General features: G+C 34.3%; 1 protein-coding gene across 5 annotated transcripts in view; it reads right to left on the bottom strand.

The window, feature by feature from the left end:
* The window catches only part of DMXL1 (Dmx like 1), a 262,636-nt gene that overhangs the window by 212,204 nt on the left and 24,652 nt on the right, over positions 1 to 25,780 (bottom strand). For all 5 annotated transcript variants that reach the window (XM_067731511.1, XM_067731506.1, XM_067731507.1 and 2 more), the window contains exons 3-11: positions 25,352 to 25,423; positions 22,453 to 22,531; positions 17,786 to 17,918; positions 12,993 to 13,059; positions 11,534 to 11,712; positions 7,227 to 7,416; positions 5,520 to 5,688; positions 2,134 to 2,346; positions 19 to 272 (exon numbers count right to left, since the gene is read on the bottom strand). In XM_067731511.1, the coding sequence (XP_067587612.1) occupies positions 19 to 272; positions 2,134 to 2,346; positions 5,520 to 5,688; positions 7,227 to 7,416; positions 11,534 to 11,712; positions 12,993 to 13,059; positions 17,786 to 17,918; positions 22,453 to 22,531; positions 25,352 to 25,423 (1,356 nt within the window). The remainder of the gene's footprint in view (positions 1 to 18; positions 273 to 2,133; positions 2,347 to 5,519; positions 5,689 to 7,226; positions 7,417 to 11,533; positions 11,713 to 12,992; positions 13,060 to 17,785; positions 17,919 to 22,452; positions 22,532 to 25,351; positions 25,424 to 25,780) is intronic.

The following is a 25,780-nucleotide window of genomic DNA, read 5'->3' as shown; positions in this document are numbered from 1 at the left end:
AGATCATAAAAATAATACCTGTACTTGACGAAACATACCAGGCTGGTATTCATCCAGCCAATCCACATGCCAAACCAGCAAAGAACCATCCATGGGATGAATACTGAATAGCATGTCTGCATTTTTACTCCATTCAGACAGAAGTACTTCAATCTGATGATCAATGGCAGCTGATGGTAATGGTACAGAACTTGAATTTGGTACCAATTTATCACTGCCCAATTCCTTCTTTTCAAGATTTATTTTCAGATCATCAACACCGTCATCGATCTCTATAAGCAAAAGGGTTCATGAACCAAGTAAATACAATCAAGCTACTACTAAAAATTAAGAAATATCTTTACAAGTGCATTCAAAATGAAAAACAAGTTTTCATATAAACAAGAAATGGGGTTCCCTTTAAAAAATAACTTTGCTCCAGGAATATAAGGCCACGGAGTTAACTCAGTACTCAGAAGGCCTATAAGGCTGATTCAGTGGATTATTAGTAGAAGGACTAATACTAGACTGGAAAGTAGGTAAACTGGTTTCCAAACCCAGATGTACCACAAGTAACTACTTAGAAGTAAGACACAGTACTTCTCTGGACCCTAGTTTTGCTCATGTTAACATGAGGGAGTTGAAATTAGGCTGAATTTTTAAAATATAGTATTGGAATGTAATTTGTACTTTCTTCATAATGTCAGATTCATAAAACCTAAGTCAACCACACTAGCCATCCTCTAGGTGTAAGCATTTATAACTGATATGACACCTTAAAGAAACTATTTTAAAGAAATACATTTTATAGTGCCTAATTTCCAGATTTCCTTCAACACATGCCAACTTATTAATACAAATAAATATGTATATTCTGACCTCTACATCCAAGCCCCTATTCCTGGTTAGGAATACAAAGCCTTTCTTAAGAGACTATCAAAAAATGTTAGCTTGTTTACCAGATTTTAAAAATTAGTCAAGACATAAAATCATTAAGAAAAAGAAAAATAACTCAACAGAAAATTAGGCAAAAGGCACGAAGAGGCAAACCACAGAAGGGTTAACATAATTCTGCTCAATTTAACTCAAGAAAATTCAAAGTAAAACAAGACACCATTTTGTCCATATCAACAGCCAAAAAATAAAAAGATCCAGTGTTGGCAAGGATGTGAAAAAAGGATATCTGCATATACTTAGAGGGAACATATACTGGTAAAACATTACTAGAGGGTAATCTGACAGAACTTATTGAAATTTAAAAATGCTTATACACTATGCTAATTCCCCATCTAGGAATCTACCTTACAGAAAAATTCACACAAAGATGAAGAGATGTGTTACTCTACCATTATCAGTATATAGTGAAAAACAATTTAAATCAATTTAAATGGCTATCATCAGAAAAAATGCTTAAGTTTTCTCTTGAGTCTCTTGACTCAGGAGCTGTTAAAAATAAGAAAGAAAAGTGCCTGTTACTGAATTTAAAAAGCAAGCTGCAGCACACTATTTTCATTGAAAAATGAACTCCCATAGTACAACTCTTAAAAAAACTACCTTTATGCATATATTTGTGTGAGCATAGAAAAGAATAAATCTGGAAGGACACTTATCAAACTTAACAATATGGAAACTTTATACACGCCTGTATTGTTTAATTTAAATTTTTTTTAAAGGGGAACGTGCAATCTTGTAATTAAAACAAATAACAAAAACATTTTTGATTTCTCTCTCTACTTGACTGAGGCTGAATGCAAACCTTAAGGCCCTAGTGTACTGCTTCTCAAACTTTAATATACATATAACTCATCTGGGAATTTCATTAAATTACAGATTCTTGTAGCTCCAGGTGGAGCCTGAGATTGTACATTCCTAATAATGACAATGCTGCTAGTCTGCAGATAGTCCTCTAAGTAGCAAGACCCTAGTGGCTGACAGAAGCATAAGTATGGAGAAGTCTAAGTCCCTACATCATCATCAGGAAAGAAGCCACCTGGAACAGGAACATCTACATTGGATTATTAAATGAGCTAGTCCAAATTTGTATTAAGCCACTGCAATTTGAAGGTTATTTCTAACAGTAGCTGGTGTTACCATAATATAAAAATCTTTGCTATTTTAAATAAAACTTTATAATTTTTATCCTTAAAGCTTTACCTTCATCAGATTTTACATCTGCCTGATTAGAGTCTTCTACACTCATCTCAGAAGATGGTTGCTCAAAACTTTTTCTAAGTTGTTGTAAAAAGACTTCCATGGACAAAGAAAAATGCAGTTCTTTATTGTTTAGCCAGTGTACCACAAAAGGTCCACTCTTCTCTTCATTTTCACTTAGACTCAGAGACGTAATAGAAGGAAGAAGTGGAATGTCTATAAAGAACAACAACAAAAAAATATTAAAATTTCTATTATGCTAGCATATAAAACATCCATGTCTCTTATTTTTATTATTTACTGTTACATTTATCTTTAAACCTCTGCCATACATTTTATTTAACCTATAAATAAGACTCACAGTATAATGGTTCACACAATTATTATTCATGAAAACAGACTTACATGGTAAATTTAAAACACTTACTGTAAAGGAAATAAAATTCTACATTATATACCGTAACTTATTTATATATACATACATATACATTTTTTTCTATAATTTTAAAAAATATTCTCATTAAGAAATATGTCTATAATTTGCAGACATGTTAATAGGGTAGTCTTCTTAATTTGTATAGAAACTTTGGTTAGAAATATATTTTAACCTGATCTACCATTAAAAATGCCATCATTAAGTTGTCAAAGGAACCAGTGATATGTTTATCTCAACAGCAACAACTTTCTTTTACTTAACAGATCCTCATATTAACTTTTTTCATGACCTACCTATCTAATTCTAAGATAGATACTGCTTATTTATTAGCATCAAGATTGAAGTTAGAAAGTATGAAACTGAGGTTTCCTTATATTCAAGAAAAGCATTCAAGACAAGCCAACTCAGCTACAAAAAATTGTTCCTTGGTATTACTTTTGAAATCATTGCTAAGTATACTGAAGTACAAATTCAGAGTAAATTGTGAAAAATGACAATCCTAACTTAATAGAGGTAAAGAAAAATTTGTCTATCATTATTAAATAAAATCCAAATCTAGATCATGCTGGTGTCTGCTGAACATTATAGGCTGGAATGGATTCAGCGAAGGTAAATAATTTTCTCCAGAGCAAATCTACTGATTTTTTTTAAAAGGAAATATAAACAATTTTAAGTATTTGTTCAAATACCGTCTATTGATGGATACCCATAGGAACAGTATTATAGGGCATGAATGGTAAAAGAAAGGATAGAAGAATCTTTTTCCTGGTGGGAGGGAGGGAGACGCAAGAGAGAGGAGATACAGGGACATATGTATATGTATAGCTGATTCACTTTGTTATAAAGCAGAAACTAACATACCATTGAAAAGCAATTATACTCCAATAAAGATGTTAAAAAAAAGAATCTTTTTTCTGTCCCTTCTTATTGGCGTTGGGTTCTAAGAGTTGATGGATATTATCTAATCCAAGCGCTCTGTTTATTATTATATATTCATTAGTATAATTATTTGATTAATATTTACCTATCTCCTACCTAGTTATATGCTTCCTAAGAGCAAGGATCACACTGTTTTGATCACTACTGTACCTCCAGCTCCTACCACTATCTCCAGTTCCTATACTGGCACAGACTAAACACCCAATAAAACGCTTGAGGGGCTGAACTGCCAATCCCACTGTTCCTAGGTAGATACACAATAGTGTTAGGGTTTGAAAGAGTGTCCCCAAGAAAACTAAATGGGTAGCATTTTCTGATTTTCAACTTACAATCAACTCAGAAGAGATAAGCAATGCCTAAAGTAGATCACAGGCCTAGCTGTAAAGTACACACAATTAGGGGCTTATGCTGACTTTTAGCAGAAGCATTCTGGCTGAAAAGACTCACATTTCCTTTGCCTCCTGACCTCACCCAAAGAATCTGATAAAGTCATTTTTTATGAGAAATCTTCATGGAAAGCGTGTAAGAACTAGAACTAAGAGAACACGCTATTATGAACTCCTCTCCTGTATCATTTTCCATTGATGGACAAATAAGTGAAGCCATATCTGAGTTGGGCCTTGCAGGAAAGTCATTCTAACAGACCTAATTTAGGGAAAGGAGTTTTCACAAGATCTAATATAGCTCCTAATATTATTATTTTGCTTTGATTTGCCCTACATATATGAATTTTTCTTAGGGACCCACAATCTAAAGAAAGGTTTTAGAGTTTTCCTTATTGGAAGGTAGTCAGGGAGATGTTACACAGGAACTTAGGGTTTATTTTTTTCATAATACCTCAGCCTTTTCCATTAAAGTGAGAATTCAAGCTTTCTTTATTCTCAAAATATTGTCCTTTACTCAGCAAAGACTTTCAAAATTATTCCAGTGACCTAGAGTTGCCTCTGGATACTATAAGTGCTGACAATGTACATTTTTTGATAAGGTAATAAAACAATTTTTTAATAAAAATAATTCAATATTCTCCCATTTACATTTTCATGGCTCATGGATTTTGGATTCTTTTAGAGCTGGGACTGTAGTTAACCATATAAAATTTTAAAAATCAGCAAATACTCTTTATTCCTACCACAGGTATCTCAGCACTTTTTAACTTATCAAAGTACTTCTCACTTTGATTCAAGTAACTAATGGACTGTATTTATTGCTATGTTTCTTGAAGAATGCAATCCAGTGTGTTATATGGAAATAGGTTATGCTTAATTTATGTTTAAGAATATCTCAAAATACATAAAAACTCATCAACAGTGGTTATCTTCTGGGAAGGAAGACTAGGGTGGAATAGAGGTAAAAGGAGGATTTTACTTTACACTTCCTGTACAGATGGCATTTATCATGTGCAAATATTATTTTTAACTTTTTTCCCAGTAATATTCTAAGGTTCCACTTTAAATGCCCCCAACTGTGACCACTTGGTTTTTAAACTCACAGAAAATATTTACTAAAATGATAAACACTTCAGTCTTCAAATTCATAGATAAACCCAGGTATTCTAGATCTTTCAGTCTGTTTCATAGTACCTATTTGACTACAGTGATAAGTTTCTTAATTCTTCCAGTTATAATTTCTACATACTTCTGCCCTATTTCTGAAATGGCTCCAAAGATCAAGTACGAAACACATTGGTTTCGTTTGAACAACTATACAATAATTATAAAATACTACTCTGAGGTGTTAACCTCTTTGTTATGTATTAGCTCAAATCTCAGATATCAAATACAGAATCTCAATGACTTATCAAGATCTAAAATTACGGACCAAATCACAGACTTAAGAAGCAAACAAGTAAATAAAAACTTCTTTTTCTATAATCAGTGAGCTGGCTAAAATGAAAAGTTAGCTAAGAAAGTCACCTACAATTTTTTACTTATTAAAAAAGTAAAAGTATAACTTATTGGTTATAAAAATCAATCTACTCAATTTGAAAAACATTTTCTGAACAGTGCTTTATTACCCGTGGCTGGGTTGATGCTGGCTGCAATATGAAAGTGGCAAAGTGCATTGGCATGCAGTGGAGTGTTCCTGTGAACGTGATGAGGATCTTGCTGATGTGGCAGGTATCCAGTATGTGCTACAAGTGCAAGTGATCTCCTCCGACCTCTACGAAAATGTTTCAGATTTACCTGTGAGAATAAAAACAAAGTCAAACAATGCAAAACAAAGTAAAACTAATGCCTGTATTGTCATAAGCATATATGTATAGGTTACATAATGATTGTTAGATAGTACATATATCCTATTTCAGATAAGTTTATATGTACAAATATCTTGCAGTATTTTTTTTTTGTTTTTTTATTTATTTATTTTTTTTGCGGTACGCGGGCCTCTCACTGTTGTGGCCTCTCCCGTTGCGGAGCACAGGCTCTGGAAGCGCAGGCTCAGCGGCCATGGCTCACGGGCCCAGCCACTCCGCAGCATGTGGGATCTTCCCGGACTGGGGCACGAACCCGTGTCCCCTGCATCGGCAGGCGGACTCTCAACCACTGCGCCACCAGGGAAGCCCTCTTGCAGTACTTTTGTACAGCAAAATTGAAACCTGGAATAAGCCTGGAACTTAAACTGCTTGACTCTTCTTTTAACCATCACACAATACTTTAAATTTTTATTTAATATTTTCTGAGAATTAATTTCCTAAACTTAAAAAAGTTTACAATGTGTGTGTGGAAAATGATGTCCCTATGTATTCTGTTCTCTTCGTATCCTCAGTTTACTTCCTATGACCACAAAGCACTGAATAAAACTACCATGATACATTAGGATGATATTTCATAGTTTGCAAAGCACTTTCACAGAGATCATCTCATTTGACCCATAAAGCAGACAATGCAAATATTGTTATTCTCATCTTTCATATGATAAAATAGTTTATAGAGAACACAAGGTCATCTAAAAGTGAAACAAAGGTCTTCAGATTCCTAGTCAAGGACTTCTTTCAACTATTACTACACATAACCATTCTATCAGTGGTTGAGTCTCTACACAATATATACTTAATGATATTCTGTGTCACTAGAATACTATCTAAATTTGAGAAATAGTGGTTCCATATTCATACAAAACATTCAAAGATAAATCATTTTTAGGTCACTTTCTTGTTTTCAATATTAAGAAAATAATAAGAAGAATCTGTGTTAACTAGTCTATGTTGAATTACCCCCAACACCAAAAACTGGCTTTTACTTTCCATACTATAGTAATTAGTAAGGTAAATAATTCAAGTTCTTGGAGATTTGGAAGATAACAAATGTAGAACAGAATCTGATAAACTACTCTAATCATTCCTGTAATTATGACAGGACGAACACCCCAAGCTCTAAAGAAAGAAAAATAATAAATTATTTTTACAGTCAAATCTTTGCATTCTCAGATCTTAATTTACGTTATTTTAGCTAAGTCAAGTATAATCATCCTTTTGTTATCATCAGTTAACCTAAGGTTAACTTTGTAATTATAGGCAGTTTTATGCTAGGCAAAATCCTTAAGAAAACTTGTTGAACCCAAAAACACCCGAAAATCTTCTCAGAACTGTTTTCCTAAGACATATATGTTTTTTCATAACTATCCATGACTTTGAATATTAATTAAGATGAATGTTACAAAAAAGGCCATGTACGAAAGATTTTAAAACTTGTAGGAAATAACATCTAACAAAAACACTCACATCTAAAGCATTCTGAACTCGTTCTTTACTGGAAGCATTTCTCTTGAAGTTATTTGTTAAATTAATTGGTTCAGTCCAATGGCTGCAGTCACCTCCATAGAGCAAACAATCATTTGGTAAAAATGTCTCTACCCAAAGACGACATATGTTATCTTTGCAGCAAGTCAACAGTACATTACATACAGAAGCCCTAAGGAATAAAAAGATTTTAGAGGCAAAAGTATAAATTTCCCACAGTATCACATTCTACAATGTTTCTATAATTATTTAAATGCACACAACTAAGGTATCAATGAAGAAAATGTCAATATACATTTATGTAGTGTATTTAGTCAAAGCCATTACAACTGAGTTGGGTATTTGATTTCATCACAGCAAATGCTTGCTAACCTATTCTTTTCTGCCTGGAACTCAGTAGTTCCTGTTTCAGTAGTCTAAGATTCTTCGTACATCTAAAGAACAAAAACTGAAATCATACCATACTTGCTCAGTTAATAAACAAGGAAAAAACCTGACTTCTTCTATTAAAATTTTCTGATTTATTCAGTGGATGTTTATTTGAATTATTTCACAATGCTTCATTTTTACTTCCTGTAAAGGTACATGCACTTGTCACTAATAAGCTAAAGTAACCAGTACACTTACTCTTTCCTTGCCTAACATATGACAAAAGCAGTCAAGTGCAATAGAAAAATTCATGATTTTTTAGCCACCTCCTTCATTAGTCATTTTTGACTTTCAGTGAATTTACTGTCTTGCCACCCCACAAAATAATAACAAAACAATTACATATATGTTAATAAACCCCACAAGCATCAAGAGCTCAAAGGCTGAAACCCTATTAACTAAGACTACCTTTCTACTGGATAACCCAGGAAATTTAAAAAAAAAAAAAATAGTTGCAATATCCTCTAACAGACACTTATTCAAACATATCTGATTAAAAGAGAACAATCAGTAAGTAGGTTTCTATCAAGTAACCCAGTAAGTTAAAGAAAAAAATTAAAATATTCCGTAGTAGTCACTTTTTAAAACAAACGTATCTACTTGATTTAAGAACAATAGCAAAGGGGAAGAAAAGGGAGAACAGCTTTCTTTGTCTTGGTAGCTCTCTCCTTCAGATTCCCTCCTCTGTTTTAACACCTCCCTCCCTTCCCCTCCCCCTCTGTGTATACTCCCCTACTTTTCTCCCCTTTCCATCTACTCTGGGCTTCTCTCCCTCTGCTTTCTCCTATAATTCTCTGCTTCTCACGTTCTCCAACCCACCCTCCATTTCCACCTCTCCTACCTCTCACCGCTACCCCATTCCTAGGGCCCCTCCTTCTTCTTACCTTTCCAAACCCTCTGTTTCTCCTTCCTTTCCCCAGCCTTATGCCTCTCCCGCCTCTTCCTCCTTCATTTTTCTCCCTCTTTTTCCCTCTATCTCCCTCTGACCTTTTCCTCCCCTCCTTCCCTCTCTTAGTTTCTCTCTAGTACATTTAAATACACACAAGCAGTAGCAATGAGATTAAAAATAAACAGAAACAGAAGAAAATACAAAAAGGCAATATGGAAGTTCAAGGTTCATAGTGCCAATCAGTAAATGGCAGAATGGGAAGGCTTATAAAGAAAGAGCAGAAGATAGGAGACTAAAGGCCTGAACAGACAGCAATCAGGAGAGGTACAGAACTTAGGCAAGACCAACAAAGCAAGCTAAAAAGTTGCAAAACTCAGAAGCATGGACAGGGCTTCGACCCCACATGACTCTCTTCAGGATACCATGCCTTACAAATAATGCCACGCCTTACAAACAGCTGGCAGGTAATATAAGCATGGCATAGAAGAAATATCCAGATGTATTTGAGGCACTGCTCAGGCAATACCTCCCCCCTTCCTCACTTCATCAAGGTATCTTATTCTCTCTCCAATAAGCATATCATATTCAGGTGTAGCACTCTCCCTCCCAACCAAAAAAAAAAAAAAAAAATATATATATATATATATATATATATATATAAAAATATATAAATGAATGACCTTATATGGGCAACCATGTGATGGGTAAGTGTCTGCAACAGCTGTCCTATCTTTTTTTTTTTAATTTTATTTTATTTAGCTGCCCTATGCTGATGCAACAAAAGGCTAAGATGCTTTTGAAACTAGTTATGTAGAACCAACTTTTGGACGTTTTAGGGGGATATAACCAGACCTCCTAACCTGTCCTACATACAACAATTTTTAACTTGTAAAGAAGTACATGCTCATTACAAACACTTCCCCATTCTTCTCTCTCAAGCCAGCAGGCCCTTTATATAAAGTATTACCATCTGGTTAAGCATCTTAATTTTAAGATTCCATATCAGAAAGGATAATGGTCTTTGATGGGATCTCTTTCATCCTCATGAGAAAGGGTCAGCCTTCCCACTATATATCTGCAGGCAGCTGGTGAAACAAAAATGAAAACTAAAAGAACTAAGGGAGATTAGCTGGTTCTTTAGTGAAATGGATCCAAAAATGAAATTCTGGAAACCTTGAAAAGATGCCGTAACTAACAGAAAAGTCTAGCTCTGTATCAGCTCCCTATGTTGCAGAATTTAGTTGATAAGAAATAAAATAAGCAGGGCAAAAAAAACCCCTTAATATGCCTTTTTGCTGTCATTGGGCATTCGTAATGCCCCAGTTTAAGGTACTGCCTCTGTATCCACCGTGATCACTTTTGCCAACACTAAGTGAACTAGGTCAGGAGTAGATGTGACTGTCCTCTCTCAAAAGATAAAATATTTCACAAGCCTCATTTTTAGTATTCTGGTGGTCTAACTGGCTGCATATGAAAATACCTGGAATAGAAGAAGAAATCAGCCTCCGAAATAATGTAATCTTGTGATAGTTCTAAAAGGTTAACAGTTTGTGATGACAGCTATTTTTACTTTACATTTGTCATAGCTCATTCTATTCTAAACACGTTTTTATACGTGTGGGCAATGATCTCAGAGGTACTAGAGCAACAGTTCTCAAAGTGAAGCTGGAGTAAAGGTGCTTTTGCTAACAATACAGATTGCCCACACCACTCTCCCTTGGCCCAAAAACTGTGAAACATACTTCTAACAAAAGAACCATCACTGTACCTACAGTGTCCTACTCCTATGCTTTGTTAGACTGTAGGACTGAGGTAGGAAGAATGGTAACTACTGCACTCCAAAATAGCTCAAAAAAGTCTAGGTATAACAATGATGGATATATGCCATTATACACTTATCCAAACCCATCGAATGTACAACACCAAGAGTGAACCACAAAGTAAACTATGAACTTTAAGTGAAAATAATGTGTTGAAATAAGCATCAACTGTAACAAATGTACCACTCTGGTGGAGGATGTTGATAATGGGGGAGGCTGTGCATATGTGGGGGACAGGATTATGTGAGAAATCTCTGTACCTTCCCTTCAGCTTTGCTGTGAATCTGAAACTGCCCTAAAAAACGTCAAATAATTTTTAAAAAATCTAGGTATACTCTGCTGGCTCAGAAGAGCAAAACTAAAGTCAACAAATGATCTAGGTATGCTACCATGGATCAGCTTAAGACATCTCAGATGACAAAAAGATAAGGGAAAACCTGTACTGATCCATAGTGTGGCCAAATTGAAAATGGCCATGTGGAACAAAAAGGATTTCTACCTATACTTAAGTAATACAATAGCTCTGTAACTTACTAAATATAGGCAAAAATTCAACAGGATTATCAAGTCTTGCAAGGACTACAGGAAAAAAGAAAAGTACTAACAGGTGTGTTTGTGCATGCATGTGTAGGTTAAACTAATACCTAGTTTACGGCATCATAATGTATTAACCCATGCACTTCTCCTCAAAGATGCTGGGTGCAGTTAAAGAAATATTTGAGGCCTTATGGTATATGTTCTCAATAAAGCCTTTTTTTTTTTAATTAAAAAAAAAAAAAGGGAAACCAGAGGAGATATAGAAGGGACAAGATAAGGGAGTGAAATGTGAAAAAGTTGATGCAAATGGCAATTTGGAGAATGATTAAGAGATGAAAGAATTGGATACATAACATAGAGAAGAAAACGATGCACAACTCTGTCACTTAAAGATATCTGATCTAGAGGTAAATTATCCTTTCATATGGCTCTCCTCTTAAGCGTCAACCATAGTTGACCGGTGGCCAGAGGTTTGCAGTCCAAGAACGATCTAGTATTACTTGAATCTTCATAGGCAAAAATCCTAAAGGAATGATTCTCAAAGTGAGAAAAGCAGTCAAAGTCACAAAGATGATGTTCTCTTAATACATGGGAAAAATGACTAATCCACTGACCTAGGCATATATTTGCTTGTTTTACGCCAGGAAAATCCATTTACAGCTCGAGGATGGGCCAGATATACAAAAGAAAAGTCAATTTCTCCTTGGGATTGTTTTTCTGAACTTTTATCTGGAGAGGTAACAGATGTCCGCCAGTTTTCTACATTATACCATACCTTTAAAAGACAGTCATCCTAAGGGGAAAAAAAAAACAAAAAACATCCAGATCAGAATTAAATTAAAGGTTAAGTCAAATACCAAAAGTAAGATTTTTCTCCCCAATTAAAGGAACTTAGGGATGTGAAGAGGAGTTGGGCATGGAGAAATTAGGAAGAAAATCTCTGATTCTGATACTTTTCTACTAGCATTCCTTAACTGTTCTTTAAGAATTAATGTGTGTGGATGTGTGTATTTTGCAAGGGTTGGTTCAAGGAAAATGCTAGTTACCATTTGGTATGGAAAATAAAGTCATTTAGGAAAGACCTAAAGATGAAGTTAGGGCTTCACGTGCCCACTTAGCCAAATACCAAATAAGAAAGCATTACCATTAGCAGACTTCAAAAGACTGGTGATTTTTGAAAACACAGTTTTTATAAATTACCATGTGAATGTTCAAAGAAAATGTTGATGATAACTAGTTAGCAACTACTACTATGTAAAATATTCTAAGCACAATCAAAATTGCATCTCCTAATTTGAGAAGGAAAGCAAGAACAAGAGAGACTAGCACGTACCAGGTTCTGTTCTTAAGCTATTAATTGCATTCCCAAAGCTGACTGTAAAGTCAATTAGATTAAACAGCTCTACTTTTATCCTAAAAAAAACCTCACTGAGGGTTTAAGGTATATCTCATATTCTTAGTCTGCAGGTTTTGAGCCATGGGAACAATAACTTCAGACTATTAGTTGTATGTAAAGTGCTCTGTGAACCAATGATTAAAAATAAAATAATTTCAAGGGAATACATTATTCTAAAATAAACAGGTAATAACAAAGAAAAGTTACAAATGTCCTTCTAGAAAGTCTGTAAATTCTTTTACTGTAAATACAGCCTAATATAGCTGTCAGCTAAAAGATAACATAAACAGTAGTTATAGTTGATTATTGACAGTATACTTCATCCATGACTCTGTGCCAGTCACTTTACATACACTGTCTAAACTAATCTGATGATCAACGACCTATGAGGTGGGTACTATCATCCTCAGTTTATACATGAGAAAACCAAGGCTCAAAGAGAGTAACTACTTGCCCAAGATCAAACAGTTGGTAAATGGCAAATTTATACCCAGATCTACCTTTGATCTACGTTGTTTCAATTATACCATACTGCCTTTAACACTATATTTAGCCAATTTTTGCTACTTAACATTTTTAACAGAAAATGTTTTCAACTTAATGAAGCCAGCTAATTTTTTTTGACATTTCAAACTATACCATAAACACAACTTGACAATAGTATTTTTACAAATTACCTTCCCAGCAGTGGCAAAAAATTCTCCATCTGGTGAAAACTTCATTAAATGAACTTGGGAAGCAGTTCTGTAAATTAAACAGACAAGAAATAATTTTCAAGGAAAATTAAATAAGAGAATGCAACATTACTTCTCTAAATTATATTCAGCAATTTGCTTCAAATAGAAAATTTTGTGATAAAACAAGTTTCACACTCGCTTATAGGTATATCTCATAAATATGAAATAAATTAAAAAATAGAAAACTTAATATTAAATATAAAAATTATTTTTTATGTAAAAATATCCATGCATAAGAATCATGTAAGGAATGACTTGTCAGTCTTTTTTTTTTTTTTTTTTTTTGCGGTACGCGGGCCTCTCACTGTTGTGGCCTCTCCTGTTGCGGAGCACAGGCTCCGGACGAGCAGGCTCAGCAGCCATAGCTCACAGGCCTAGGCTTGTGGGATCTTCCCGGACTGGGGCACGAACCCGTGTCCCCTGCATCAGAAGGCAGACTCTCAACCACTGCGCCACCAGGGAAGCCCTGACTTGTCAGTCTTCAAAGCTTAAGACAAAAGAGCCATAGGTCTCATTCCCTTAGGATGTGAGAAAGAAAGGTTTCATTTTTTAATCTGGAAACCTAATTTCCGGAGCCATAGATACTTATATTCCAGCATACATTTACAAGGACAGTAAATCAGTATTTTAAAATGAATTCTGCCTTAAGGCAGCATTTGCATAATTAAAGATTATGTATGGGTTAATGGGAGACTTGCAACTATCATGGATTCCGCCTTCCAAGTTCACCAACATACTTGGTACATAGTTGTCTTTTCTTCTCCAAGGAGCTTTGGCTCATTTCCCTTCATCACCTTCCCTTCTGGCTACCTGTATATACTAATCTCAAGACACTTCTCACTGTGATTGCTTTCCTTTTCTTTACCCAAGTTCATGCTTAGATAGATTCATCCTAAATTTATTTGTAAAGCAGGCCAAAGAGATATTTTGTCACGTTTCATTCCAAATAAAAATAACTTTTTCCCCCTGATTTCTAAAAAATATTTGTTTGCTTATTTGTTTGTTTGGCTGTGCCGGGTCTTACTGCGGCACGCAGGATCTTCGTTGCTGCGTGCAGGATCTTTAGTTGTGGCACTCGGAATCTTTTAGTTGCAGCATGCGGGCTCCTAATAGCGGCATGTGGGATCTAGTTCCCCGACCAGGGATCGAACCCAGCTGCCCTGCATTGGGAGCGCAGAGTCTTAACCACTGGACCACCAGGGAAGTCCCTTCCCTGATTTTAAATGTTACAAATACATAAGAGAAAATATTGATACAAATGGGTGAAAGGAAGAAAATAAAATCATCCATAGCTTCACCAATACCACAACACTCATTCTCATGCAAAATCACTGTTAACATTTTAATACACTGACTTCCAGACCTCTTCCATATTCCCTCTCCATCTACTTTCTGTGGAAGGGTGTGGGGAAGGAGATGGAAACTGATGCCATATTTACAATCTGCTTTGTAATATTTATTTTAAAATATGTCATGAACATTAAGTAGTACAATGAACATTTTTGCACACACATTTTTATGCATCTGGTTAATCCTAAGGACATCTTTAAAACAAATAATTAAAAGTCTGGTCTCCATGATTGTGACCTTGTTGCCCCTACAGTCTTTTCTTAAAACAGTAGCTAAAGCAGTTCTTTTAAAAGAGAATTACTGGGTTGGCCAGAAAGTTCGTTTGGTTTTAAGTAAAAATAAGAGACATTTTTCATTTTCACGAAGAACTTTATTGAACGTATTCACTAGCCGAACGAACTTTTTGGCCAATCCACTAGATCTCAACACACCCTCTGCTTAAAACCCCCAAGGCCTTCCCAACTCACTCAAAATAAAAGGCAAAAGCTTCACAATAACCTATAAGCTGACTCCTGACTCCCCTATTACTCCTCACTTTGTTCACTTTACTCCAGCCACAAGGTAACATACACTTTTACCTCAGAGCCTTGCACTAGTTCCCTCCTCCTACAACGTTCTTCACCAGAAGATACACACACATAGCTTACTCACTCACTTCCTTCAGGTCTATACTCAAATGTCACCTCTACTCTTCTTCCCCCTACCCTACTTAATTATTCTCTATCGTACCTACTGGTCCTCATCTAACAGGTATTAGCAGTGTTCTAAATGCACCACAAATGTATGATCAAACCCAACTTTGAAATGTATTCCAGTTAGTGTAATCTTCAGTTGATTCTAAAATAAAACTGGCATAGTTTCTAGTCCAAGGCTTTATTGCTTACTTAAATAACAAACCACCTCAAATAAACAATTAGTATGTCTAGTCCAAGTTCCCACTGTATAACTCTGATTATGATTTAACTTAATATCCTTCCCCTCTCCCAAATGCAAGAAATACATTTCAAATTCTCAGTTCAACCCAAGGAATCCCCTTACTAGATCTGCAGTGAAGGCACTATAGCACTTCTTTGTTCTTCTCTCCCCCATTAGCTCTTTCTAAAGAACTATCTTTGCAAAATCTTATTTCCTCTCTACATGTAAACCCTTTTTAACACCCATGATCTGGCTGAGGGGGTGCAAAATAACACAGAACCAGCTCCTTTGAAATCTCCTTTGTATATTCTATACATATAGGAGGTCTGCCTTACTCTGACTTTGGTATCTGATTTGTACCCTTTACTGCTTCATATGAAGCTGACTCAGGGGACTTCCCGGGTGGCGCAGTAGTTAAGAATCCACCTGCCAGTGCAGGGGACACGGGTTCGAGCCCTGGTCTGGGAGGATCCCACATGCAACTAAGCCCGTGCACCACAACTGCTGAGCCTGTGCTCTAGAGCCTGCGAGCCACAACTACTGAAGCCTGCATGCCTAGAGCCCGTGCTCCGCAACAAGAGAAGCCACCACAATGAGAAGCCAGTGCACTGCAACGAAGACTAGCCCCCGCTCGCCGTAATTAGAGAAAGCCCGCACGCAGCAACGAAGACCCAACACAGCCAAAATTTTAAAAAATAAAATAAGAATTTTAAAAATATGTAAAACTGACTCAGGAAGAATGCCATTCCTAACATCCTGTCATACTGATTTACTGGTGTATTGTCTATCTCCCCCTATGTGTTCACAGCTATATTCTAAGCGCTTTTACCACTGTCTGGAACATGATAAGCACTCAACAAATATTTGTTGAATGAATGAAAGAAACTTGGACTTGCTATCTAAAGGGCATAAGAAAAATTAAGCCTGTTGATTCATACTTCCAAATTGATCTCTAGAAAGATGATACCAATTGTATGCCCTTATTAAGAGTATATAAGAATACCTTTCCTCCACTCACTCGTAATAGGTATTATTCATTCTCTTCTTTATGATTTTGAGTGAAGTCAATCAACTCTTAATATGCTCATTACTCATATGTACTACTGTTTAAAATTTTTCTCAAAAAAAATTTCTCTTCATTGTCCATTTTTGTTTACTTTTGAGATATGTTATTTTCTAGTTAATTTTTAAGACCTCCTTTTAAAAAAGGCATTAACCCAAAATTGCACATATTTCCCAACAAGTTTTTGGTTCTTTTCCTTATAGTCTTTTTGCTTTACAGAAATTTTTTATTGATACACAAAACTATTAATTTTTTCCTTTTCTTTCCTTTCAGTTTCTACTTTTGGTGTCATACTTAGAAATTTTTTCCATAACTCTAAAATAGCACTTCTCATTCAACAGTGATAGAACACAAATGATAAATGTTAGCCCAATATGTAATTTTTAATTTCCTAGTAGTGACATTTAAAAAAGTAAAAGGAAACAGGTAAAATTAAGTATATTTTATTTAATCCAATATATCAAAAATATTATCATTTTAATGTGTAATCAATTAAAATTTAATAAGAGTTTTACATTTTTTTCTTTGTGCAAAGTTTTTGAAATCTAGTGTTCATTTCATACTTTTAGGACATCTCAGTTAAGTCTAGCCATATTTCAAGGGCTCAAGTGAAATGAGGCTATCATACTGGACATGGTAGTATTAAACTATGACAATTCACCGATATTTTCTTCTAAAATTTTTTCATTGTATAGATATTGCTTCTTCTTCCTTTGAAATTATTTTGGTGCCAAGTATGAAAGAGATTCTAACGTCATTTTCTCCACCACAGAGCTAGCAAGTTGCCCCACTGATGTAAAATGCCACCTTATATACTGAATCTCCATGTATAATTGGGTCTAACCCTGGACCCTAATCTATCTGTTCCTGTATCAACAACAAACTGCTTGACCAGTTGTAGCTTTAGAATTCATTTTACTATACTGTATATCTTCATTCTTTTCTTCTTTCAGGATTTTCCTGATTTTCCCATATTTGTCCTTTTAAATAAAATTTGAACTATGCTCAAAAGTAGAAATTCCAATGAGATTTTGATAAGGATGATGTTCAACATACAGATTAGTCTGGGAAAAATATACTTCTTCACAATAGGAAAATTTCCATTCAAAATCATGACAGGTGTCTCTGTCTCCTTTTGTATAATTTAGCAAGTTCTTATTTAACTATCTTCATATAGGCCTAACACATTTCTATGTTTCTTCCTAGTTGTTTTATTCAACAATTTAAAAAAAGTAAAAAAGCGTCTGCAGAACATGGGAAATGGTGAATCCTCTGTATATAAGAAAAGGCATGTCAAAATCAATACTTTTTATGTTAGTATGGTTTTACACCAACTAAAATGCATTTATAATATAAGACCACATGGAACAGGTTTATTGGTTTAATCCCCTAATTAATTGCTTACTTGCAATGCCAAATGCATCTCCAATCCCCAAAGTTAAGATCTGTTTTATCTGGATTTTCATCTTCAGCTGATTTCTCCAAGTTAGCACTGGACCACAGTTGCAAACAGCTAGAACCAGTTAAAAGACGATTGCCTAAAATATATATATATCAAAAAAAATAATATATATATATCATTCACCAATTATTATTTAGGTATTTAATTAGTGAGTTAAGTACATGCTCAAGAGTTGTATATAATACTATAAAGATAATACAACTTTTTTAAAAAGTCAAATAACAAAAAGAGATTTGGGGTATGGGGGAGTAAGGCTATATTTTAACTTTGTTGAAGAAACTTAAGACAAAAAAGGGAACAGATCTTATCATCTCTCATCCAACAAACATTTAATGAGCATCTTCTTTGTAACAGGCACTGTGCTAGGCACTGGCAATACAATAAGAAATGAAAGACTGTCCTTTTTCATGATGGGTTCACATTCCAGTAGAGAAATATTATGAACAGAAGCATGAAAACATGCAAGTTCAAATATATTCCAGAGAATGCCTCATAATCTCATTATAGTTAAGGGATAAGGTACGTAGTAGACTTAGAAAAAGAAGTAAGTTTGGAAAAAAGGGATCATATTGTGAAGCATTTTTGAGGTTCATAAAGAGTTCAGAGTTTGTTATAGGTAGCTGGAAGTTAAAGGTTTTATTTAGGGGGGGTGTAGTTTACATAAGTGTATCTGTATTTTAGAACAAGGGGTCTCAACTGGGAGGGGCTGTCAACAGATGGACGTAAGATGCCCATAAACCTCCTTCCAATGACATACATGCAAAAGTTATAGGTATACTTTGCGCATTTTTCTAGAGAGATAATCCATAATTTTCACCATACTTTCAAGAACTCCAGTAAACAAAGAAGGGTAAATTATGATTCTTTGTAACTCTAGAGATAGGCAAGATTAGGAAAAATGTAAGACGCTGGGAAATCCGGTTAAATGACTATAATAAATACAGATGGGAAATCATGAGGATCTGAATCAAATATTAAAGTAATAAGCATGGATTTAAAAGCCATTTCAAAAAAAAGAACAGAATTTTCATGGCATGACACCAAGTAAAAAACAGAGAGATACAAGAGGTTTCAAGGAGAGATTCCAACTTTATGACTTGGGGAATTGAGTGGAAGATTGTGCTATCAAAGAAAATAAAGGCAGTACAATTTTGGCCAAAAAGCTGACAATAAATAAGGCATTCTATCTCTCTGGAAAGATCACTTTATTTAAAAAGTGAGTCTGTGGCAAAACACTGACTTTAGATCAGAAATCCTTGTGTCTAAATCCCAAATAAGTTACTCAATCAGCTATGTGAATTTGATCGAGTTGGGCAACCTCTGAGTCTCAATTTTCTCACCTATAAAATTACAAGTTTGTGTAGAGCTGTTTTAAGAATTAGCTATAATATGTATTACATATCTAGCACAGGCTAGGCACTTAGCAGAAGCTCAATAAATAATAGCAACTAGGTGGAAAGTCCTAGAGACAGATAAAAACAGCCCAGAAAGTATTGATACTAATGAGACATTCCATTTAAATATGGTTATCATTCCACTGTTTAGCTTAGCAACATACATACGTTTTCTTTTTTTTACTGAGATGTAACTGACATGTATCATTGTATTAGTTTCAGGTTACAACATAATGATTCAATATTTGTATACAGTGTGAAATGACCACCACAATAAGTCTCCTTAACATTCATCACCACACATGGCTACAATGTTTTTTCTTATGATGAGAACTTTAAGATCTACTTTCTCTTAGCAACTTTCAAATACACAATACAGAATTATTAAGCATAGTCACTATGTCATACATTACATCCCAGGATTTATTTATTTCATAACTGAAAGTTTGTACCTTCACCTATTTCATCTACTCTCCCCAATCCCACCCCACCCTACTCCAGCCCACTGCCTCTGACAACTACCAATCTGTTCTCTGTATCTATACGTTCAGTTTTGACAAGTTTTCTTTAACATAAACTAAAGGTGAAACTAAGGTAACCCATGAAGGATTAAGAAATTAATATAGAACACAAAATAATTCATCCCAGTTATGGAATGAAACAAAAGTAGGTAAGGTATGGCATAATACATTGATTTGAACAGAAAGGCAGAAGTATAGATATCAAAGTAGGAAAAAAAAGCATTAAGTCTAAAATAGTAAGTCTTATGATTTAAGCAAGATGCAATAGTGCGTTTGGAGACAACACAAAGGCACTATAGTCAGTTTACTAGCACCATCTGAAAAATATTCTTTATATCCCAATACCTGGCATATACTAATAAGTAAATATTCATCAAAACCGAAATACTAGTATTTCACTTAATATATTCTAAATCTGTTTATATAAATAATTACAAAGTTCATTTACAAAAGTAATAATAGCTCCCCAATATATATTACAGTAATAACCCATTTCTCAACCAAACCACTTAAATTTTAAACTTTTTGATTATAAAAAGAAAAATGATAAACTTTTATGTGAATTTTAAATAAATCATGATTTAAAAGATAATGGTCATGAAATACTGGCAAGTCACTACTAGATATGTTAAGAAAATAAGTAGCTATCTTCTAATACTACTCTGTAATGATGATTTTAGAAGAACTAAAATACTGTCAATATCAATAACAATATCAATACTACCTTCTAAAGAATTAGTACTTACAGACTGCAGGTACAAAAATTCCAGGCAACTACTATGTCATTACTAAAGAAATATCACTCAATTCAAATAATAAATGTTTTTATTACAGTTATTCATGAGACTTCAAGTAGCCAGTTCACTTGCTAACAATATTTTTATAGGTAAGTACCTACATAAATACCTTTTTACAGAAAGTACCAACTACTTTCATATATACTACCATATCTGATCATTAAAAAACTATCTTGTGAAATAGATATTACCTTAATTTAAAGTGTGTTAACCATTCTTGATATGTTAAGTAATCTGCTCATGATCACAAAACTTGTAGTCATATATGTAAACATTTATTGAGAGCTTAATATATGATGGACCCCTAAAGATAAATAAAATACTGAATAAAATAGATTCTAAGCCCTTGCCTAATAAAAAAAAAGGTAAACAAATAATTATAATAAATTGTAGTGTTATCACAGAGTAACCATATAATTTATCATCCAAATAGGAACACTTGTGAAAGTAAAGGTGACACTGCTAATTATCTTATAAGGAAACAGGCATAAACTGGACATCAGCGACCCTATCCAGAGTAGAGTTATATTCAAAGTGCTGTACTAAATGCCAAATTTGAACCCAGGACAAATTTTTACTCTTTTCACTGTATGCATAAAATATACCTGTAGGCTACCAGCTAGTAAGCATCAATCTCATGAGAAAAAACATCTTAAAACATTATGTGATTTTTATTTAATCTAAGATAATCTCTTTTACCTTCTAAAATAATTTCCCAAGGTTCTGAACTTCGTATTCTAAATTAACATTTTTTCTCAGCCATTTTATCTACTATATTAAAATTTATCTTATCTATCTTAACTGATGACTTCTAGTTCTATGCTCCAAAGATAACTTCTTTCATAAATTTAGATTCAAATTTCTAACAATCTAATGAATACTGCTATAGGATATGCAAGCATCTCAAATTCCATACATCCAAATAAAATTTATGTTCCACTATCTCTAACTCCTACATATCACTCTTCCTGTGATCAAAGATACCCTCAGAATAATGTGAAATCCAGTTGTCAAGTAATGTCAATTCGACTACCTAAATGCATTTCATATCCATGTATTCCTTTCATTAGTCACGCCATATTAATTGAGCACCTACTATGATAAAGGCACTGAAATAAGTTCTTATTTCTCTTTCAGACTACTGTGAATGCACACTTTCCAAAGGTAATTATAGATAATACAGTATTTATCTTCCTGTTCCTCTTGTGTCTGATCATTCTAAGTTAGTGCTACCAGAAAAATCTGGCAAAACCATAAATCTTAGCCTGTCACTAGCCATTTTCAAAAACCTATACATTTTATACAATTAAAAGGAATTAAATTAAAATTCTTTAATTCTTCACATGACTGTAAAGGCTTTCCATATATGCTGTATTCTTATCTCATCACCAGACTCACTCCAGCCTCAATGAAGTACTAACCATTACTAGAATATATCTTATGCTTTCTTTCTTTGTTCCTCTTTGCTCACTCTGGTAAATTGGTAAAAATGACTTTAGGATGATTTTCTAATGCAGAAATAGATAACTGATACATATACACATTATCTCTTCTTAGAATTCACTTCTTTTTTCCTTCTTCAACCTATTCCCACCTTCACTGTCAAAATCTATCTACTCTCATGGCAAAAGGCTCCTCTGCAATGGAACTTTGATTCCCCACAAAGAATTAGTGTCTCCTTCCCAAAACAACAGGTATTCCTACAATAGCTGGACACTATTATGGTGCATATTTTCCTCATTTCAGTATAAGCTCTAAAATAGCACAACCTGTTTTACTTACTTTTGTGTTCCCCACCATTTCACACAAAGCAGAACTGAAATACATGAAAGTAAGAAAAAAAGCAATAGCCTAGACAAGTGTTATTTCACTTCAGTTAATTCTTCTTGTATTCTTACCTGCAGGATCCCAAGTTATATTGTGTGCTATTGAGTCCAGAAAAAATTGGCCACTTTTCTGCCACTGACTATATAATTCCTAAAATTAAAAAGTCATTTAGTCAATAATTATTGGCATCTTTTCTGTCAAACGTATATACTGACACTAATTATTTTTAACAATACATGTACTCATTTTTTTTAGGTATAATTGACCATGTAGTCATACTTAAAGAGAATAAAATGTTCAGCTTGTCAAGAAAAATAAGGAATATGTGATGGAGGAGATCAGTGAGAGAACATCCATTCCTATAAGTCCAAAAGCCTGTCTTTAGTATATTTAAACAACCAATAAGTATCTGCCAACTAGGACAACATATATATTAACCTCAGCCTTTTAAAGTTATAATTATTACTTTATTATTATTATAGTTACAAAGGTTTAATTTTAAATATGTCTGTGTCTGCTATTTGAGGATTCCTCCTCTATAAAGTTTCATCTTCATCTGAGGGCGTACGGTTATGTGTGAAAATTCAGAATAAGAGATGTTAACACTTCCCTTACATTACATAATTTAAGGGCTTTTCATGCCTTAAAGCAATATTTTTCAAACTTTTTTAACCTGTAAACCAGTAAGAAATACATGTTGCACTATAACCCAGAACAAACACACATACACACACATAAATGCAATCTAAGTTCACCCTTAATACATGTGATGCACTCTTAACATTTTCTATTATATTTCATTTTCTTTTAAATTCAGGTTGTGGCCTACTAAGTTGACTTCTCTAACCTCTAATACATTGAGATCCATAAACACTATCTTAATGTAGTCGTTCCCATACTTTAGTATGAAAACAGTCTAAGATGTTTATTAAAAATTCAAATGCTCAAGACCCATGCCCAAAGGTTCAGATTCAAAAGGTCCAGAACTGGGCACAGGAAATCTGTACTTTAAACCAACATCTCCAGGTGATTCTGATACAGGTGGCCTGCAGAATATGCTTTTATGAAACACTATCCTGCAGGAATGGCTCTCAATCACAGCACACATCAGAACTCCCTCTAGATCTATATGTACAAGCACACAGGCACAATCCCACACCTACACATTTAGAATTCCTCAGGGCAGGATATGGACACACGTATCAACTAGTGATTCTGAAGTGTACCTCTTGTGAAGAACCACCATCTTAAAAGAATATTCCAGAATGTACAAATAAAAGAATATAATATTTTTTATGAGGCTCTAAGGATTCTCTGAGACTATATCCTGGAATTCAAGATTTTGTGCATCTTCCAAGTTTATGATTTTTCCATTTGATCCAGTTTTCCCTTTATTCATCAGGCTTTTTTTTCACCCTCTCTGCAAAGTCAGTGCTGCCTACCAATAAACAAGCCTCTTCTTATTGAATTTTTTACACTATTATATTAAACAATTATAATTAGTACAAGAGAAAATGGGCAAAACCTGAAATTCTCAATTCTACCCTTATCAATAAAGGCATTTTAACATAACAAACTGATTTTTTTTTAAAGTCAGCTATTTCATTCAACAAATACTTATTGAGTATTATTTGAAATACAGTGTTTTGGATGGAGCAACCACCTTTAAAATTTGTTTTTAGTGCTATCAGTTACTAACTCATAAGGGTGTGAGAGCCTCTAACACTGGATTCATTAGGTAATATATAAACACAAATAGAAATGAGGAGAGAACTGTGGACTCTCCTTCCATGAAATTTTAAAATGGATATCAATTAACCCAGAGAAAATATTTTTCATTAACACAAGGTAGGGAAAAAGAATGCTCACACCCAGGAATCAAGACAACTAGTTTCTCTCTTAGTTCTGGGGCTCAATAGCTGTTTCACTGCTCAAGTCACTTATTTTGGGGTCTCTGCTGCCTTATTTATAAAAAAGAAGTAACAGCTGCCCAACTAAGTCAGAGGGAATTTGTAAGATACTAATGAGCTAAGTGAAAATGAAATGAAAGCTATTAAAAGATATATAAGGTAAATCTATTGTTGACACACTGTTTAATTCTTTACATTTAACACATTTCTACAGTCTCTGACATCAAAAATAAACAAACATTAACCAATTTCGGAATTGAGCAAAGAGCCTCTTAAGGTTGACCTGCTCAGTTTCAATAGCTACAGAGCAGCAGAGAAATAAACCAGTCCTATGACTCCTACTACAATGCTCTTTAGACACACCATGCTGATCTTCTTCCACATGGTTCAAATCACTAGCTTAACCTTCAGTAGAAACGGATAAAACAGCCTGATCTGACTGTTATCTTTAAGAGCATCTAAACACCCAAGAAATCTACTACATAACCTCAATATTTATAAATTATAAAGTTTTAACCAACTCTCAGGAACTATTTCTGAATATAGTTTCTTTATTAAAAAAAAATTCACTGACCCACTAACAATTATTACATGATATAATAAGTGCAAGAAAGTAAGTTCAGGGGGTAGGTTAAGACTTTGCAATTAAAACATGTCACTTTAAGAACAAAATATATAAAGCAGAAAAACTACCTAAAAGTAGATCACAGAAACAAAGAACAAGTGCCACATATGACTGGACAATGATGTTTGCCATTAGCAATAAAGTAACTAACAAGTTTCAAGTTGTTGACTCTTCAAATACTTAATAAAAGAAAAAAATGATAGATGGAAAAAAAAGAAAAGCATTTCAAGATAATTCATATGCACAATTTAGTTTAATTCTACTTCAATGAAACATACATCTTTAATAAGGAAGTGGCATTTAACATGTTGTCTTTAATTACAGTGTATAATTTATACTGATTTATGTGATCACTCTAATTTTGTACTCTTAAAAATGGTATATTTTAATACACAACACATTTTCATTTCTAAGAGAAAAAGATGAATTACTGACCAAATTTTTCTTTTGCTTCGGTAGGTTAACTGGTTCAAAAACAGATACAACATTTCCATAGGATGCTGCAATCTTTTAAAAAGAAAAAAGAAAGAAAAGTTATGGATATGTTAACTTACTTATGAATCAAAAGAACAAAAGAAATTAACAGTATAACTTAAAAAATACCCAACACAGGGCTTCCCTGGTGGCGCAGTGGTTGAGAGTCCGCCTGCCGATGCAGGGGACACGGGTTCGTGCCCCGGTCCGGGAAGATCCCACATGCCATGGAGCGGCTGGGCCCGTGAGCCATGGCCGCTGAGCCTGCGCGTCCGGAGCCTGTGCTCCGCAACGGGAGAGGCCACAGCAGCGAGAGGCCCGCGTACCGCAAAAAAAAAAAAAAAAATACCCAACACAAAATTTCTTTCACCAATACTTGAGAATGTCAAT

The sequence above is a fragment of the Pseudorca crassidens genome, chromosome 3, assembly GCF_039906515.1.
Source record: "Pseudorca crassidens isolate mPseCra1 chromosome 3, mPseCra1.hap1, whole genome shotgun sequence".
NCBI lineage: Eukaryota > Metazoa > Chordata > Mammalia > Artiodactyla > Delphinidae > Pseudorca > Pseudorca crassidens.
The sequence above is the reverse complement of the archived record's forward strand: the minus strand, read 5'-3'. Positions and strand labels throughout refer to the sequence as shown.